This window comes from Microtus oregoni, unplaced genomic scaffold (genome assembly GCF_018167655.1).
Source record: "Microtus oregoni isolate MIOR12 unplaced genomic scaffold, Mior012 000001F_ref0000356, whole genome shotgun sequence".
Lineage (NCBI taxonomy): Eukaryota > Metazoa > Chordata > Mammalia > Rodentia > Cricetidae > Microtus > Microtus oregoni.
This window is the reverse complement of record NW_024543060.1, coordinates 65,358,907-65,377,646: the sequence shown is the minus strand read 5'-3', so window position 1 is coordinate 65,377,646 and position 18,740 is coordinate 65,358,907. Positions and strand designations below refer to the sequence as shown.

The 18,740-nt window shown below is 38.9% G+C and overlaps 2 protein-coding genes across 2 annotated transcripts; both read right to left on the bottom strand.

The window, feature by feature from the left end:
* Positions 1 to 308: 308 nt before the first annotated feature.
* Positions 309 to 1,253, bottom strand: LOC121461811 (olfactory receptor 6C2-like; the record flags this gene model as incomplete). The annotated part of the gene is made up of 1 exon (XM_041673132.1): positions 309 to 1,253. A coding segment is annotated over exon 1 (945 nt), but the record flags the coding sequence as incomplete, so codon positions are not given.
* A 10,217-nt stretch (positions 1,254 to 11,470) lies between these two features.
* LOC121461974 (olfactory receptor 6C2-like) lies at positions 11,471 to 12,424 on the bottom strand. The gene has a single exon (XM_041673369.1). The coding sequence runs from the start codon at positions 12,422 to 12,424 to the stop codon at positions 11,471 to 11,473; it is 954 nt and encodes a 317-aa protein (XP_041529303.1).
* Positions 12,425 to 18,740: the final 6,316 nt, after the last annotated feature.

Here is an 18,740-nt window from a genome sequence, read left to right as displayed (position 1 = left end):
ATAAATACAGTATTCTGTCTGCATGTATGCCTGCATGCCAGAAGAAGGCACCAGATCTCATGACAATCTCATGGTTGTGAGCCACCATGTGGTTGCTGGGAATTGAACTCAGGACCTCTGGAAGAGCAACAACTGCTCTTAACCTCTGAGCCATCTCTCCAGCTTTATCATCTCTATTTTTATATCACTTGTATTCTACTGTTTCTCAAAAATCATGAGAAAATTCATCCAAATACAGATCCAATCAAGAAGAGACAAACATGTATGGGCTTTAAAGATTTCTTATTAATTTTTTATTCCAATATTTGGTCTTTCTTTTTCTTCATTGAGATCATGGCAAATTTTTTGAAGGAATCACTGAAGGCTTGTCTCACTTGCTTATTTCTCAGAGTATAAATGAAAGGGTTCAACATGGGAGCAATTGATGTCATTAAAACTGCCACACCTTTATTGATAGCCACAGATTCCTTTGCTGAAGGGTTGATGTAAATGAAAATACAGCTTCCATAGGTGATTGAAACAACAATCATGTGAGAAGAACAGGTGGAAAAGGCCTTTTTCCTTTGCTGGGCAGAGGGGAATCTCAGAATGGTCTTGATGATGTGTCCGTAGGACACAACAACACACACGAGGGTCAGAATGAAGGTCAGCACTGCACAGACAATCACCAGCTGCTCTAGGAGCCAAGTATTTGAGCATGAGATCTTCAAGATAGGAGATGCATCACAGAAAAAATAATCAATAACATTTGAGTCACAGAATCTCAAATTTAGGAACAGGGTCAGTGGTGGGAGTATGATCAGCACGCCAGCCAGCCAGCAGCAGAGGACAAGCTTCTGACACACCTTGCTGCTCATGATGGTTACATAATGCAGGGGTTTGCAGATGGCCACATAGCGATCATAGGACATAATGGCCAGAAGAAAAAATTCAGTTACTCCAAAAACATCAGTAAAAAACACTTGAATGACACAAATATTATAAGTGATGGACCTGTCTCCTGTTGCTATGTTGTACAAATATCTAGGGATACAGGCAGATGTAAATGAAATTTCTAATATGGAGAAATTTTGTAGAAAAAAGTACATGGGTGTTTTAAGGTGGGAATCTAATATAGTGAGGGATATGATTGTCAGATTCCCAGTTACACTCAACATGTAGGCAAAAAATAGAAGCACAAAAATTGGAACCTGAAGCTGAGGGTCATCTGTTAGTCCCAACAGAATGAAGGTGGTTACTGTGTTGTTTTTCATCACTGATTACTGAATTATTCAGTCTTCATGAAAAATTTAGAGATGTCTCACTTGAAAAGTAGCAAAGCCAGAAAGCAGTGAGCAGAGAGTGTTCTAATAAACTTATTCATGTGTACTTTCTTCTGTAAGTAGTAGCTGATACTGTCAATATTCCTGTGAGCTTAGTTATTCAACAACTTACTTTAGTCAATTGGTTTGGCAGTTTGTGATACATTTTTAAAGAAAAATAAATAACTGTTGCAACATTAATATTCTTCATTTTTATGTTTGTAGTCTGTATCTAACTGGATCTTCCTCTGTATGGTGTTCTATTTGAATCACAATGTGTTCTGATTCAATGAAAGCATTGTCGTCGTATGTCTATTTCTTCTGCATTTGAAAGGTTCCCAATCAAATGCAATCATACCTTTCCTAGAATACTTGATCCTCCATAAAATGTGAACATATAACAACTCATCTGGATTCCACAAACAGGCTGTGTTGCTTTAACTGTAACGTGTATTTTATATTTTGCCGTGATGATTAAGCATGCATTTGTGATGTATGTTTTCTGTTTTAAATTGGAATTCCTACATTGGTCTATAATGTCTCTGATTATTTTTATATTTCTTCATTAGTGTGGAGTTGATACTCATTGTTTACTGGAATACACAATTGACTATATATAAAAAATATTTCTTCCAAGCTGAAAAAAAAAACATATATCCTTTGTGCTTTCAGTGTATTGAGTATGGAAAATACTTTAAAAGCTTATCATTACCATCGAGTTCAAAATGAAGTTTAAAAATCTACAAGGCTTTCTATGTGCTGACTCTGAATAACTACTTACTTTTGACATTTAGTTTGAATGTCGCTTTACTAAGAGCAGCCTAAAGGTCCGTCGGTTGCATTGCTCATTTGTCTCTTGTGTCTACTTCGCACTCTCTGAGAAAGCAAGCATACTGAGATCAGGAATAGTTTTACTTTTTTAAACCAGGATGGCAACCAACACAGTTCTAGGTAGTAATCAAGGTGTAAGAAATAGTTTAGGAGCATATACATTATACCATGGACTTGCACACTGAAAGGGGCATTATCCTCTTTCTGGGCTTCATCGTCAAACTGGTTGGTGACTGACTTAAACTTTTCTTTGTGTGTTTGGTGTGTGCACATGTGTGTATTTGCAAGTGTTCAGGTGTTTATCTGTGCACATGTGTGTATTTGCAGGTGTTCATGTGTTTATCTGTGTACATGTGTGTATTTGCAGGTGTTCAGGTGTTTATCTGAATGCACATGCATCTGGAGGCCACAGGTCCACACCAGGTACCTCCTCTATTGCTCTCCATCTTATTTTCCGAGACAAGGTCTTTCACAGAACTGGGGCTTGCTGATTTGGCAGAGCTAGCTGGCCAGTGAACTCCAGGGGTCTTCCGAAGGATTGCAGGCACATACCACAGCACCAGCTACTTATGTAGTTGATGGGAATCTGCACGTGGGTCCTCACTGACAGAGCCATTAACTCAGCCCCTGTTATGGACTGGATTACACTTTTAAAATTTTGTATTTTTCTATATTTGATTTTGTTATTTTTCTTTTGCGTTTGAAGCAAGAGACTTAGTTACTAGTGAATAAACTCACTGCTGCTTCCCATGCTGTTCAAAGTGCCACGTAGCCTCTCCTCCCTACCTAAGCCGTCATTATAACTTTGTTACTGGCAATTTTTTACTTTTCTTGAGCCATCTGCCAGTAATGTATTCAATCAAGGAATTCACATACCTTAATACATAATTCTCACATGCTATTTACATAGTTATATGGAGCAAATATTTTTACATCTCCATAAATGCACTGAAGTCCACTTAACTCACCACACTACATTTGTGTTAAAAGTTAAGAACTCTCTAGTTTTATAAACTGTTAACATTTCAAAGTTTCACCTGTATTAAAAACAACATGAATGTTTGCCAGCCTTTAAAACAACTTCCTATATGCTGTTAGATAGCTCTTTATTTTCTAAGACTGTTAAAATGTCTGCAAAGTCTATTTACATTTTTGCACCGTTTCCTAATTCTTAGAAATGTAACCTTTATGAACAAAAGCTTCATTTCTTTAGAACCTTTATGTACCAGGATGTTGTCTTTGAGTGAACTTTATGTAACTTTTTCTTGACCCTTCAGTGTGACCCTGTCACAGAATATTGCTCGAATCACCATAGTACGATATATTTAATATACCATTTTTACAAGATTCATTTTTAGCACAATCTCATTATGAATGCCTGATTAGCCTGAAACTTACTATATATATATATATATATATATATATATATATATATATATATATATATATATATGCTGGGCTGTCCTCACACTCACAGAGATCTACCTGTTACTGTCTCCAGCATACTAGGATGAATGGTGTATACCACCATGTCCGTTTTGGTTTTTTTCCTTAAGTTATTGGTGGTTTTCATTGATATAGGTCTGGTCTATCAGGTTTCCATTCAGAAAATTACATTGTGGAATATTCAGCATTTCAGTTTCTATTAAGGACTTCACTACCATTTTCCACATCATATTTTTCTATTTATGTTTCTTTACTAGATATTTCAATTATGTATGAAAATAAGAGTTACATACTCCCTAATTTTTGATTTGAAGTAACAGCTGCACTATTGTTTTTCTCAGGAGACACTTTGTATCATCAGCACATTTAACGAAGTGTATGTTGATGTTTGAATGACCATCTGCAGTGTTTGAGTTACTCTTGAAAAGAAAGCATTTTTTTTTCCATTTTCCTAACGAAATTGCATGCTATGTGCACAGTTGCTGTTTTGGCTTTAAACCAGTCTCTGCATCAAGAAATGAAGGCTACATCTCCTCTTAATTACATGGCAGGTTTACTGTCACCAACAATGGGACCAAGAGCCAGCAGTGGCATTTGAAGACCCATGACATTCCTGGGAACTATAGAGACTGAATGATTTTGGTCAAGGAAATGCATTCTTTTCAGCCTCCCTTCGGCTGCCAACTCAGATCTCCTGGTGTCTACTCATGGAGTTAGTTTGTGGTAACTCGCTTATTCCTCAACTGCTATGTGAGAGCCCTGGCTACATAACGACCTTGATTTATTCTATTACAGCCATAATTCTAGCTTTCAAGATGCAATGTTTTAGAAAAATAATTGCATTTTCCAAATATATTTTTATTAAAAATTTCTGGAGAACCAATTTTGTTCACATCAGGATAAATTATCATGCTGGATGATTTTTTAATGCATACACCTTTCCCCTTAAAACAGTAGACTGAGGTTATGAATCACAGTACTGTCCCTCTGTAAATTTACATTTTATTTAGGTTTTGATGAAAAGCAGCACCCCAAAAACGCAACCCAGAACTATCTGTGCATTTTTATGTAACAATTTATATAAATATTTACAGTTGATTTTGATTAATTTGCAGTTGATTTATGCCAGGTTGAATATGTTTACCAGAGAAAATCATCACCAAATATGAAGCTGAAGGAAGTAGCCACCATACTTACTCTGTTGAGAGCTAACAGCAGCTTCAGCAGATTCTTCAGCAAGTGTCCCGGCGTCTATTTTGATGCAGAGACCCTACCAGCAAAGGCTCATGTAGAACTTTCTCGTTTCAGTGCACCCATGCCCACTTTCTCTCTTGTACTGTGGGAAGGTCAAGCCCTAGAATCCCTCAAGATTTTTTACATCTCTAACACACTGGATGGATTTTCTAATCAGGAATTTGGCTCCCTTTTATCCTAGGCATACATTCTCAATTTCTTTGTTTGAAAATAAAATACTGTTCTCTTGTTTTTTTCAAACCATTGACATGATGATTTCTTTGGGTATTCTGTTACAATTTGCATTTGATTTATTTCTTAAACCTGAAACTAAATAAATAAATGTCTGAGTCCTCAGTGACCTGTGTTCACACATCACTAATTAGTCTCTGTAATGAACTTGAGCTAAAAGTCCTGAAAGATGCTGCAGTGGGGGCAGTGTCCTTAGAGACCCAAAGATGCAGCCATAGCAACAGGAACAGGCCAAGACATGAGAGGAAACATTCAGATGACCAAGAACCAACTTGCATCTCCTGTGTTTCCCCCTCACCATGAATGAAAGGCGAAAGACTAAAGCTATCACAACTTCCATTTTTCCTCAGTATTAAGTTTATAACACAAAAAATTGACAAACTTGAAGCAAGTTTCCTTTTAGTATTTTGATGTAAATGGCTGTAAAAATATAAAAATGTAGAAATATGATGTCTATTATTTACAGCTATAACTTCCTTTTTCATTTAATTGCATAAGCTGTTATAAAAATTATTGACCAAGATGTATTATAATGCACACTATATGCTTTCCAACATCCACTTATATTTTATACCACTCCTATTTTGTGTCATTTTACTAGTTCTTTAAGAATTTTATACAATGGATTTAATCAGATTTACCCCCTTATCCTCCCCCTTCTATACCCACCCAACTTTGTGTCTCTTTTTTGATACTCACAATGTACAATTTGGGCTGTCCTTTCCCTCTTGGATATGTGGTTTACACTGAAGGGCGGTAAACTCACTAAAGATTGAACCCATAAAGGAAACTAACTTTCCATGCTGGAATTCTATCTGCCTGAGCCTGCATAAGTCTTGTGTAGTGTCAGATGCTGAATTCATACATGTAACTGTCACAGCGAATCCAGGAAACACCATTTCCTTGTAGTCGTCCACCATCTTAAAATCTTTCCATCCCTATTTTCAAAATGATCCCCTGGGGCTGCAGACTCCATAGCCTCTTATCATGTACACTTGGGTCAGTCGTGGGTCTCTGTGCTAATTTCCATCCATTTGCAGTGAGCAGTGACTGATGCACTAATCCGTGAACATAACAGCAAGTCATTAAGAGTCAGTATAATACAGAATAACATAGTATTATATTTACGTATTTATTTCAACTTTACAAAAAAGAGCTTTCAAATAAGAAAGTCATGCATGAAAATTAACCAGACCTAAAGACTGTACATCTCAACGAACATCTATGCAGTCAGATTAGCCATTCTGAAGCTGTAAAGCTTCACACTGGACTTTATACTTCAATACCAAATATATTTTTCTGTACTTAGCTACCACTAAAAAAAACAACAAGCAACTAGAAAAACAACTTAATAGAATAATATCATTAGATTGACCTCTATACCCTATGGCCTATCTACTCACAATTTTTTTGTCCTAATGAAAATTCCAGGTATAGGTTGGACTTGTGGGCCTTAAATACAATCAGAAAACAGTTGTTTACTACCTTGACATTTGTACCACAGTTGTACCGGTGGGCTTGTGTTGACAGGGTGGTTTTCGCTGTAGCTTGTTAAGTTCACAGCCTGCCAAGACTGGTGATTCCATTTCTCCTCCAGTAGAGTGCACAGCTCATTCCAGTGCTATGAAATCTAACCAGCAGAGATGAAGCTTCCACATGTATACCAACTTGATTTCTCTATGTTAAAAGTCAAATGTGTTGTGTTTTCAGCAACAGGGTCTAACCATCATATTTTGAAAGTAACCAAGAATATGAGCAATAGCCTGTAATATTTGGGGTTCTGTGGAGTCTCACTTGTCAACAACCCCCAAAGGGGCAACACATTCTTGTCACTACACTTTTTTGTCCCATTGTAGGGTAATTACACGATTGTAGGGTATATACACATATGTGTGTTTGTATTTTTAAGAAGATTCTACAGCAGTATGTTTTCATATGCCTTTCTCTGAATGACTTAGCATTAGTTATCCTTCCCTATACTCCCTTATCTACCCTCCCCTTACTCCCTTCTCTACTAAACCCATCCTGTACCATTAAGACCCTTTAGTCCTTTATACCACTTTATTATGTCTCCTCTCTCTTGATATCACCCTTACTAATATTCTGATCTTTGGTGTATTCCAAAGAGAAATGCATATCGGAAGATTCAAGGCTAACATCCACATTATATGGAAGTAAACATATAGTTTATCTTTCTGGGACTGGGTTGCTCCATGAAATTCTGACTCAAATGTGGTGAAAATGGAACACTTATTCACTGATGGTGGGAATGCAGATTTGCGCTCCCATTATGGAAATCAGTGTGGCTCTTCATCAAGAGGTAGAAATAAATCCACCATATGGCACAGTTATCTGCTCTTCAGCACATACCACCTAATACATTCTATGATAGAGATAGCTGCTCATTCATGTTAATTGTTGCTTTATTCATAATATCCAGAAAATGGGAACAGTCATTTAGTAATCGCCTGTGCTATGACACCTTTTGATTAGCTGGCCACAGGATTTTGTGTTTATGACTTTACTTTTTAAGACGGTCTCGTGTCTCAGTTTGTGCATCAACTGGAAATGCAGAAGAAGAGAGCCCTGAACTTCTGATCCTCCTATCCTAGCTTCCTGAGTGTTGGAATTACAGCTGTATACCACCACACCCAGCTTGTCCATTGCTGGTGGGAGTATAAACTTGTACAGTCACTATAGAAATCAACATGGTGATTCCTCAGAAAGCCGGGAATTGGTTTACCTCAAGATCCCCCATACCATTCCTGGGTATATACCCAAAGGAAGCTCCATCCTACCCCTTGCTCAGCCATGTTCATTATTGCACTATTCATAACAACCAGAAACTGGAAACAACCTAGATGTCCCCCAATAGAAGAATGGATAAAGAAAATTTTGATATATTTACACAATGGAGTATTACTCAGCTATTAAGAAATGATAAAAATTTGTGAAATTTGTAGGCAAATGGGTGGAACTAGAAAAAAATCATCCTGAGTGAGGTAACCCAGACCCAGAAAGACAATATGGTATGTATTTGCATATATGTGGATGTTAGCCATTAAGTTAATGATAACCAAGCAACAGTCCATAGACGCAGAGTGGTTAGATATAAAGAAAGGGCCTGGGGAGTACACATGGATCTGTTTAAAAAATAAAACTTTATTGACAAGTTTATGTATGTATATAATGTATTTTGGTCATATTCACTTTGAAGTCTCTTTTCTTTTTAGAATGTGTGTGTGTGTGTGTATTTGTGTATGTGTATGTGCGTTCTTCTACCTTATTCATTGAGTCTAGGTATGTCAGTCAAAGTCAGACTCTCGCCTATATGACAGTCTCCATAACAACTTGTCATGGGGATCCCACGTCTTCACCTAGTGAGCTGCAATTACAAATGAGCTACCATTCCCACCCTGCATTTCTGGGGTTCTGGGGTCTAAACTCTGACACTCATGCTCATACAGCAAGGACTTTACCAATGAGCAACCTTCCAGTTCACTTCTGTCCTCCTCTCCAATGGATCACTTCTTCCCAACATGTTACAATCCTTCTTTCAAGTCTTTCTCCCTTTCTTTTCTTTCCCCTTTTTCTTCTTCCTCTTTCTCCTCCTTCTAATTCTTCATAACTCACTGACTTTAGTCAGGGCATCTTCCATGTGCACTGGTGTGGGACTGTTTTCTGGGTAATGGATAATTTATCTGTGGCTTAACCCCTGAGGAAAAATGATCCACCTTCCACAATAGCCAGCAAGGGTCAAGAACTCTTCAATAATAAGAGGTGGTTCCTATCCTGAGTGAAGCAAAGTAACCCAGACTCAGAAAGACAAACACAGTATGTTCTCACTCATAAGTGGATATTAGATGTAAAGCAAAGGAAAACTAGACTACAATCCACAGCTCCAGAGAAGCTAGGTAACATGGAAGACCCTAAGAGGAACACATGGATCACCTAGGGAAGGGGAATTAGATGAGATCTCCTGGGTAAACTGGGGGTGAAAGGGAAAATAGAGAGGACAGAATGGGAGATGAGAACTTGAGGGAACGTGATGGTCATGGAAGGGGAGTGACGAAGTGGGAGTGTGATGAAAGAGAGATCTTGACAGACAGAGTCACTATGGGATTAAGGAGAAACCTGGTGCTAGGTAATTTCCCAAGAATACACAAGGATGGCCCCAGCTAAGGCTCGTAGCAATAGTGAAGAGGGAGCACTAATGAGCCTTCCCCTGTAATCAGATTGGTGAGTACCCCAACTGACATCATACAACCTTCATTCAGCAACTGATGGAACCAGATGCAGAGATCCACAACCAAGCACTGAGAATGAAATTGAAGAGAGGGAGGAGGGAATATATGAACAAGGGAGGTCAAGGTAATGAGGAGAAATCTACATGGACAGCTGAACCAAGCTCGTGGAAACTCAGGAACTCGAGACAAATAGCTGTGGAGCCTTCGTGAGACCAAACTAGGCCTTTCATGTGTTGGAGACAATGGTGAAGCTTGGATTATCTTTGAGGTACCTGGCAGTAGGAGCATCTATCCCTGGTACATGAGCTAGCTTGTTGGAGTCCATTACGGTGGGATGCCATGCTCAGCCTTAATGCATGGGGGAGGGGCTTGGTCCTGCCCCAACTTAAGATGCCAGACTTTGTTGACTTCCCATGGGAGCCTTTACCCATTGAGAGGAGTGGATGGGGTAGGATGGGGTATAGAGAGGGGTGGGTGGGAGGAGGGGTGGGGGGAACTGTGGATGGAATGTAAAGTGAAATAAAAAAGTAAAATTAAAGGGGTGGCTCCTCATTTGCTCCTCCCACATCCTTGCTGGAGTACTGATGGTCTCTGTTCTGTGCACATCACAGCTGTGTGAGTCCACGAGCACTACCATTCTGCCATGTCCCGAAGACCGCACTGCACAGCTCTCGTCTGCATTCTAGCCTTGCTTTTGTTCCCTATGATCTCCTTGAGTGATAACTGTCTTCATTAGGGTCGATCACTCAACTTAGTCTCAACACTTTACCAGTTATGAGTCTTTGACTCTTCAAAAAGAAGTTGTTCTGACCAGTTTTGAAGAGAGCACTATTTTATGGGGATAAACACATATATTTAGAGGTCTACTAGACCTGCTCATTTAGCAAAACGACAGGAGCAGCTTCCCCACTTAGGGTCTGCGATCTCTTTATAATCATACCACATTTGCATTACCAGGCATAAATTTTTGCCAGTAGGGAGCATCTCAAATTCAATTGGAAAATAATTGGTTACTCCTGTAGCCTATGTGACTTTATAGCACCAGTCAGTATATCTTGCACGGATATCCATATTATTTTAGCATAGAAGGCTCACTGGTGGTTATATCAATTTCTTTCCCCCTAGCACCCTGCATGGCATCTTCTGGTACAAGGAAAGCTAGCCAGCAGGGAGGAAGCTTCCAGTACAGTTCCTGGCTGATTTATCATATGTCGTATAACCAAACCATGTGGTGTCTTCAACAATAAGGTTATATCATCTAGTTATCTTTGTCAGCCAAGAGCAGGGGCAATATCCTGTACTGTTTTGGAGGTTTTTGGAGTTTTCCTAATAAAAAAAGACATAGGGAGGTACCCCATGTCTGGCATTGGAATTTTCATTTCATATCTTGTAGCTTCTGGGAATAGTATAACTCCCACCCCTGCCATTTAGATTACATGTGTTCTAACTCCTGTAAAAATATTTTTTAACTAGCTTACTAAGTAGTGGTTTCCATAATGCTTTTTACACATCATTGTTATTAACCCTCCTCTCATGATCTCCTCTCCTCTAGCCCCAGTCCCGATTCTCACTTAAGCATCCATCATACTACTGATAACCTCTATTTTCTTTTTTTTTTGACTCTCATTATAAATCTTATCTATCTGTCTATCTATCTATTTATCTATCCATTATGAATACAGTATTCTGTCTGCATGTATGCCTGCATGCCAGAAGAAGGCACCAGATCTCATTACAATCTCATGGTTGTGAGCCACCATGTGGTTGCTGGGAATTGAACTTAGGACCTCTGGAAGAGCAAGCCAGTGTTCTTAACCTCTGAGCCATCTCTCCAGCTTCATCACTTCTGTTTTTATATCACATCTGTTCTACTGTTCTCAAAAATTCTTGAGAAAGTTCATCCAAATGCAGATCCAATCAAGAAGAGACAAACATGTATGGGCTTTAACAGTTTATTCTTTTTTTTTTTTTTTTTTTTTTTTGGTTTTTCGAGACAGGGTTTCTCTGTGGCTTTGGAGCCTGTCCTGGAACTAGCTCTCTAGACCAGGCTGGTCTCGAACTCACAGAGATCCGCCTACCTCTGCCTCCCGAGTGCTGGGATTAAAGGCGTGCGCCACCATCGCCCGGCTTAACAGTTTATTCTTAATTAATATTTTATTTCTATATTTGAACTTTCTTTTTCTTCACTGATATAATAGCAATTTTTTTGAAGGAATCACTGAAGGCTTGTCTCACTTGCTTATTTCTCAGAGTATAAATAAAAGGGTTCAACATGGGAGCAATTGATGTCATTAAAACTGTGACACCTTTATTGATAGCCACAGATTCCTTTGCTGAAGGGTTGATGTAAATGAAAATACAGCTTCCATAAGAGATTGAAACTACAATCATGTGAGAAGAACAGGTGGAAAAGGCCTTTTTCCTTTGCTGGGCAGAGGGGAATCTCAGAATGGTCTTGATGATGTGTCCGTAGGACACAACAACACACACGAGGGTCAGAATGAAGGTCAGCACTGCACAGACAATCACCAGCTGCTCTAGGAGCCAAGTGTTTGAGCATGAGATCTTCAAGATAGGAGATGCATCACAGAAAAAATAATCAATAACATTTGAGTCACAGAATCTCAAATTTAGGAACAGGGTCAGTGGTGGGAGTATGATCAGCACGCCAGCCAGCCAGCAGCAGAGGACAAGCTTCTGACACACCTTGCTGCTCATGATGGTTACATAATGCAGGGGTTTGCAGATGGCCACATAGCGATCATAGGACATAATGGCCAGAAGAAAAAATTCAGTTACTCCAAAAACATCAGTAAAAAACACTTGAATGATACAAATATTATAAGTGATGGACCTGTCTCCTGTTGCTATGTTGTACAAATATCTAGGGATACAGGCAGATGTAAATGAAATTTCTAATATGGAGAAATTTTGTAGAAAAAAGTACATGGGTGTTTTAAGGTGGGAATCTAATATAGTGAGGGATATGATTGTCAGATTCCCAGTTACACTCAACATGTAGGCAAAAAATAGAAGCACAAAAATTGGAACCTGAAGCTGAGGGTCATCTGTTAGTCCCAACAGAATGAAGGTGGTTACTGTGTTGTTTTTCATCACTGATTACTGAATTATTCAGTCTTCATGAAAAATTTAGAGATGTCTCACTTGAAAAGTAGCAAAGCCAGAAAGCAGTGAGCAGAGAGTGTTCTAATAAACTTATTCATGTGTACTTTCTTCTGTAAGTAGTAGCTGATACTGTCAATATTCCTGTGAGCTTAGTTATTCAACAACTTACTTTAGTCAATTGGTTTGGCAGTTTGTGATACATTTTTAAAGAAAAATAAATAACTGTTGCAACATTAATATTCTTCATTTTATGCTTGTAGTCTGTATCTAACTGGATCTTCCTCTGTATGGTGTTCTATTTGAATCACAATGTGTTCTGACTCAATGAAAGCATTGTCGTCGTATGTCTATTTCTTCTGCATTTGAAAGGTTCCCAATCAAATGCAATCATACCTTTCCTAGAATATTTGATCCTCCATAAAATGTAAACATATAACAACTCATCTGGATTCCACAAACAGGCTGTGTTGCTTTATCTGTAACTTGTATTTTATATTTTGCCGTGATGATTAAGCATGCATTTGTGATGTATGTTTTCTGTTTTAAGTTGAAATTTCTACATTGGTCTATAATGTCTCTGATTATTTTTATATTTCTTAATTAGTGTGGAGTTGATACTCATTGTTTACTGGAATACACAATTGACTATATATAAAAAATATTTCTTCCAAGCTGAGAAAAAAACATATATCCTTTGTGCTTTCAGTGTATTGAGTATGGAAAATACTTTAAAAACTTATCATTACCATCGAGTTCAAAATGAAGTTTAAAAATCTACAAGGCTTTCTATGTGCTGACTCTGAATAACTACTTACTTTTGACGTTTAGTTTGAATGTCGCTTTACTAAGAGCAGCCTAAAGGTCCGTCGTTTGCATTGCTCATTTGTCTCTTGTGTCTACTTCGCACTCTCTGAGAAAGCAAGCATACTGAGATCAGGAATAGTTTTACTTTTTTAAACCAGGATGGCAACTAACACAGTTCTAGGTAGTAATCAAGGTGTAAGAAATAGTTTAGGAGCATATACATTATACCATGGACTTGCACACTGAAAGGGGCATTATCCTCTTTCTGGGCTTCATCGTCAAACTGGTTGGTGACTGACTTAAACTTTTCTTTGTGTGTTTGGTGTGTGCACATGTGTGTATTTGCAGGTGTTCATGTGTTTATCTGTGCACATGTGTGTATTTGCAGGTGTTCAGGTGTTTATCTGAATGCACATGTGTGTATTTGCAGGTGTTCAGGTGTTTATCTGAATGCACATGCATCTGGAGGCCACAGGTCCACACCAGGTACCTCCTCTATTGCTCTCCATCTTATTTTCCGAGACAAGGTCTTTCACAGAACTGGGGCTTGCTGATTTGGCAGAGCTAGCTGGCCAGTGAACTCCAGGGGTCTTCCGAAGGATTGCAGGCACATACCACAGCACCAGCTACTTATGTAGTTGATGGGAATCTGCACGTGGGTCCTCACTGACAGAGCCATTAACTCAGCCCCTGTCATGGAGTGCACTTTTAAAATTTTGTATTTTTCTATATTTGATTTTGTTATTTTTCTTTTGCGTTTGAACCAAGAGACTTAGTTACTAGTGAATAAACTCACTGCTGCTTCCCATGCTGTTCAAAGTGCCACGTAGCCTCTCCTCCCTACCTAAGCCGTCATTATAACTTTGTTACTGGCAAGTTATTAGTTTTCTTGAGCCATCTGCCAGTAATATATTCAAATCAGAAGTCAAGGAATTCACATACCTTAATACATAATTCTCACATGCTATTTACATAGTGATATGGAGCAAATATTTTTACATCTTCATAAATGCACTTAAGTGCATTTAACTTACCACACTCTACATTTGTGTTAAAAGTTAAGAACTCTCTCTAGTTTTATAAACTGTTAGCATTTCAAAGTTTCACCTGTACTAAAAACAACATGAATGTTTGCCAGCCTTTAAAACAACTTCCTATAAGCTGTTACTTATCTCTTTATTTTCTATGACTGTTAAAATGTCTGCAAAGTCTATTTACATTTTTGCACCGTTTCCTAATTCTTAGAAATGTAACCTTTATGAACAAAAGCTTTATTTATATAGTGCCTTTGTGTACCAGGATTTTGTCTTCCAATGAACTTTACATAATGTTTTCTTGACCCTTCAGTGTGGCCTTCTCACAGAATAGTGCTCAGATCACCACAGTAAATGTGTTTAATATACCTTTTTTCAAGATTCATTTTTTAAACAATCTCATTATGAATGTCTGACTGGACTGGAACTCACTATATATGTAGGCTGGACTGGCCCCAAGCTCACAGAGAACTGCTGGCTTCTGTCTCCCTTGTTCTGGGGTTAATGGTATATAATACCATGTCTGTTTTGTTTTCCTCTTTAAGATTTTTTGGTGGTTTTCTTTGAAATAGGTTCTGGCCTATCAGGTTTTCATTCAGGAAATTATGTCGTGGAACAGTTAGCATTTTAGTTTCCATTTAAGGATTTCACTACTATTTCTTCCCTTACATTTTTCTGTTTATGTTTCTTTAGTGGATATTTCAATGATGTATGAAAATAAGAGTTACATACTCCCTAAATTTTGATTTAAAGTAACAGATGAGCTATTGTTTGTCTCAGGTGACACTTTGTATTAGCAGCACATTTAACGAAGTGTATTTTGACGTTTGAATGACCATCTGCAGTGTTTGAGTTACTCTTGAAAAGAAAGCAATTTTGTTTCCATTTTCCTAATGAAATAGCATGCTATGTGAACAGTTGCTGTTTTGGCTTTAAACCAGTCTCTGCATCAGGAAATGAGGGCTACATCTCCTCTTAATTATATGGCAAGTTTACTGTCACCAGCATTCAGACCTAGAGCCAGCAGTGGCTTTTGAAGATCTGTGACCTTCCTGGGAACTATAGAGACTGGATGATGTTGGTCAACGGAATGCATTTTTTCAGCCTTCCTCAGCTGCCAACTCAGATCTCCTAGTGTCTACTCCTGGAGTTAGTTTGTGGTAACTCGTTTATTCCTCTACTGCTGTGTGAGAGCCCTGGCTACAAAACAACCTTGATTTATTCTATTACAGACGTAATCCTAGCTTTCAAGATGCAAAGTTTTAAAAACATTGCATTTTCCAAAGATATTTTTTATTAAAAATTTCCAGAGAACCAACTTTGTTCACATCAGGATAAATTATCATGCTGGGTGATTTTTTTTTAATGCATACACCTTTCCCCTTAAAACAGGAGAGTGAGGTTATGAATCACAGCACTGACCATCTGTAAATTCACATTATATTCAGGTTTTGATGAAAAGCAGCATCCGAAAACACAACCCAGAACTATCTGTGCATTTTTATGTAACAATTTATATAAATATTTACAGTTGATTTTGGTCGATTTGTAGTTGATTGATGCCAGGTTGAATATGTTTACCAGAGAAAATCATCACCAAATATGAGGCTGAATGAAGTAGCCACCGTACTTACTCTGTTGAGAGCCAACAGCAGCTTCAGCGGATTCTTCAGCAAGTGTCCCGGAGTCTATTTGGATGCAGAGACCCTACCAGCAAAGGCTCATGTAGAACTTTCTAGTTTCACTGCACCCATGCCCACTTTCTCTCTTGTACTGTGGGAAGGTCAAGCCCTAGAGTCCCTCAAGATTCTTTCATCTCCAACACCCTGGAATTTTGTTCTCTTTTATCCTAGGCACACATTCTCGATTTCTTTGGTTGAAAATAAAATGTAGCCACAAATGTTGTCCTCTTGTTTTTTTCAAACCATTGACATGACGATTTCTTTGGGTATTCTGTTACAATTTGCATTTGATTTATTTCTTAAACCTAAAACTAAGTAAATAAATGTCTGAGTCCTCACTGACCTGTGTTCAGACATCACTAATTAGTCTCTGTAATGGACTTGAGCTAAAAGTCCTGAAAGATGCTGCAGTGGGGGCAGTGTCCTTAGAGACCAAAAGATGCAGCCATAGCAACAGGAATGGACCGTCACATGAGAGGAAAAATTCAGATGGTCAAGAGCCAGCTTGCATCTCCTGTGTTTTCCACTCACCATGAACAAAAGTCAAAAGACTAAAGCTATCACAACTTCTATTTTTCCTCGGGTATTAAGTTGATAACACAAAAACATTGACAAACTTGAAGCAAATTTCCTTTTAGTATTTTGATGTAAATGGCTGTGAAAATTTAAAAATGTAGAAATATGATATCTGTTATTTACAGTTATAACTTCCTTTTTCACTTAATTGCATAAGTTGTTATAAAAAATATTGACCAAGGAGATGTATTATAATGCACACTATATGCTTTTCAACACCCATTTATATTTTAAACCACTCTTAGTTTGTCTCTTTTTATTAGTTCTTTAAGAATTTATATATATATATGTTTTTTATTAAAAATTTCCACCTCCTCCCACTCCCCTCCCCTCCCCCAACTTCTCCTCTCCCACCCTAACCAGGCCAAAGAGCAGTCAGGGTTCCCTACCCTATGAGAAGTCCAAGGTCCTCCCGCTCCCCCCAGGTCCAGGAAGGTGAACATCCAAACAGACAAGGCTCCCAGAAAGCCAGTACATGTAGTTGGATCAAAACCCAGTGCCATTGTCCTTGGCTTCTCAGTCAACCCTCATTGTCAGCCACATTCAGAGAATCCAAGTCTGATCACATGCTCCATCAGTCCCAGTCCAGCTGGCCTTGGTGAACTCCCATTAGATCAGCCCCACTGCCTCAGTGGGTGGGTGCACCCATCGTCGTCCTGACTTCTTTGCTCCTGTTTTCCCTCCTTCCGCTCCTCATTTGGACCTTGGGAACTCAGTCCAGTGCTCCAATGTGGGTCTCTGTCTCTATCTCCATCCATTGCCACATGAAGGTTCTATGATGATATGCAAGATATTCATCAGTGTGGCTATAGGACAAGACCAGTTCAGGCACCCTCTCCTCTGCTGCCCAAGGAACAATCTGGGGACATCTCCTTGGATACCTGGGAACCCCTCTAGAGTCAAGTCTCTTGCCAACCCTAAAATGGCTCCCTTAATTAAGATATCTACTACCCTGCTCCCATATCCAACCCTTCTCCATCCCAACCATCCCATTTCCTCAAGCTCTCCCCGTCCTCCCCTTCTGCCTTTTCTCTCCCCATCTCCCCTTATTCCCACCCCACCCACCCCCGAGATCCCAACCCCTGCCCGGCAATCTTGTTCACTTCCAATATCCAGGAGGATAACTACATGTTTTTATTTGGGTTCACTTTCTTATTTAGCTTCTCTAGGATAACGGGTTATAGGCTCAATGTCCTTTATTTATGGCTAGAATCCACTTATGAGTGAGTACATAACATATTCCTCTTTTGGGGTCTGGGTTACCTCACTCATTTAAGTGTCTTCTATTTCCATCCATTTGCATGCAAATTCAAGATGTCATTGTTTTTTACCACTGAGTAGAACTCTAAAGTGTATGTGTGCCACACCTTCTTAAGCAAAGGACATTGTCATTAACACAAAAAGGCAACCTACTGACTGGGAGAAGATCTTCACCAACCCCACATCAGACAAAGGTCTGATCTCCAAAATATATAAAGAACTCAAGAAACTAGACATTAAAACTCTAATTAACCCAATTTAAAAAATGGGGTACTGAACTGAACAGAGAATTCTCAACAGAAGAAGTTCAAATGTGCAAAAAACACTTAAGGTCATACTCAACCTCCTTAGTGATCAGGGAAATGCAAATCAAAACAACTCTGAGATACCATCTTACACCTGTCAGAATGGCTAAAATCAAAAACACCTATGCTGGAGAGAATGTGGAGTAAGGGGAACACTCATCCATTGTTAGTGGGAATGAGAACTTGTGCAACCACTTTGGAAATCAGTGTAGCGGTTTCTCAGGAAACTGGGAATCAACCTGTCAGGAGCCATTTCAGGCTTCTCCTTTCTCACATCTCACAGGGCCTTGAAGTAAAAATCTTGAGACAGAAAACTTAAAGTTAGCCAAAACATTACGTGCTAACCGTGGAGACTCAAGCTCTGGAAAGCACCACAGAGTGTCTTCATTGCTTTCTGCTTATCACTAACAGCAGGTGTTCTAGCCACTGACCTTGCAACTGCCCTGCTCAGCTGCCAAACTGCTCTGCTTAGTTGCCTAGCTACCAAGCCTCTTCTTCCCTTCCACTTTCCCCCTTCCCCCTTCCCCCTTCCCCCTTTCCTCAGTTCCCCCTGCCCAAGCTCCTTACTGAGGAGTATTTAAGACATGAAACTTGCTTCAATAAAGAGATGCCTTGACAAAAAATACTGCTTGGAGTCCGTTTC

What these genes read in the sequence shown, in the direction of transcription:
- LOC121461974 (XM_041673369.1), bottom strand. Translation starts at nt 12,424, where the DNA reads ATGAAAAACAACACAGTAACCACCTTCATTCTGTTGGGACTAACAGAT.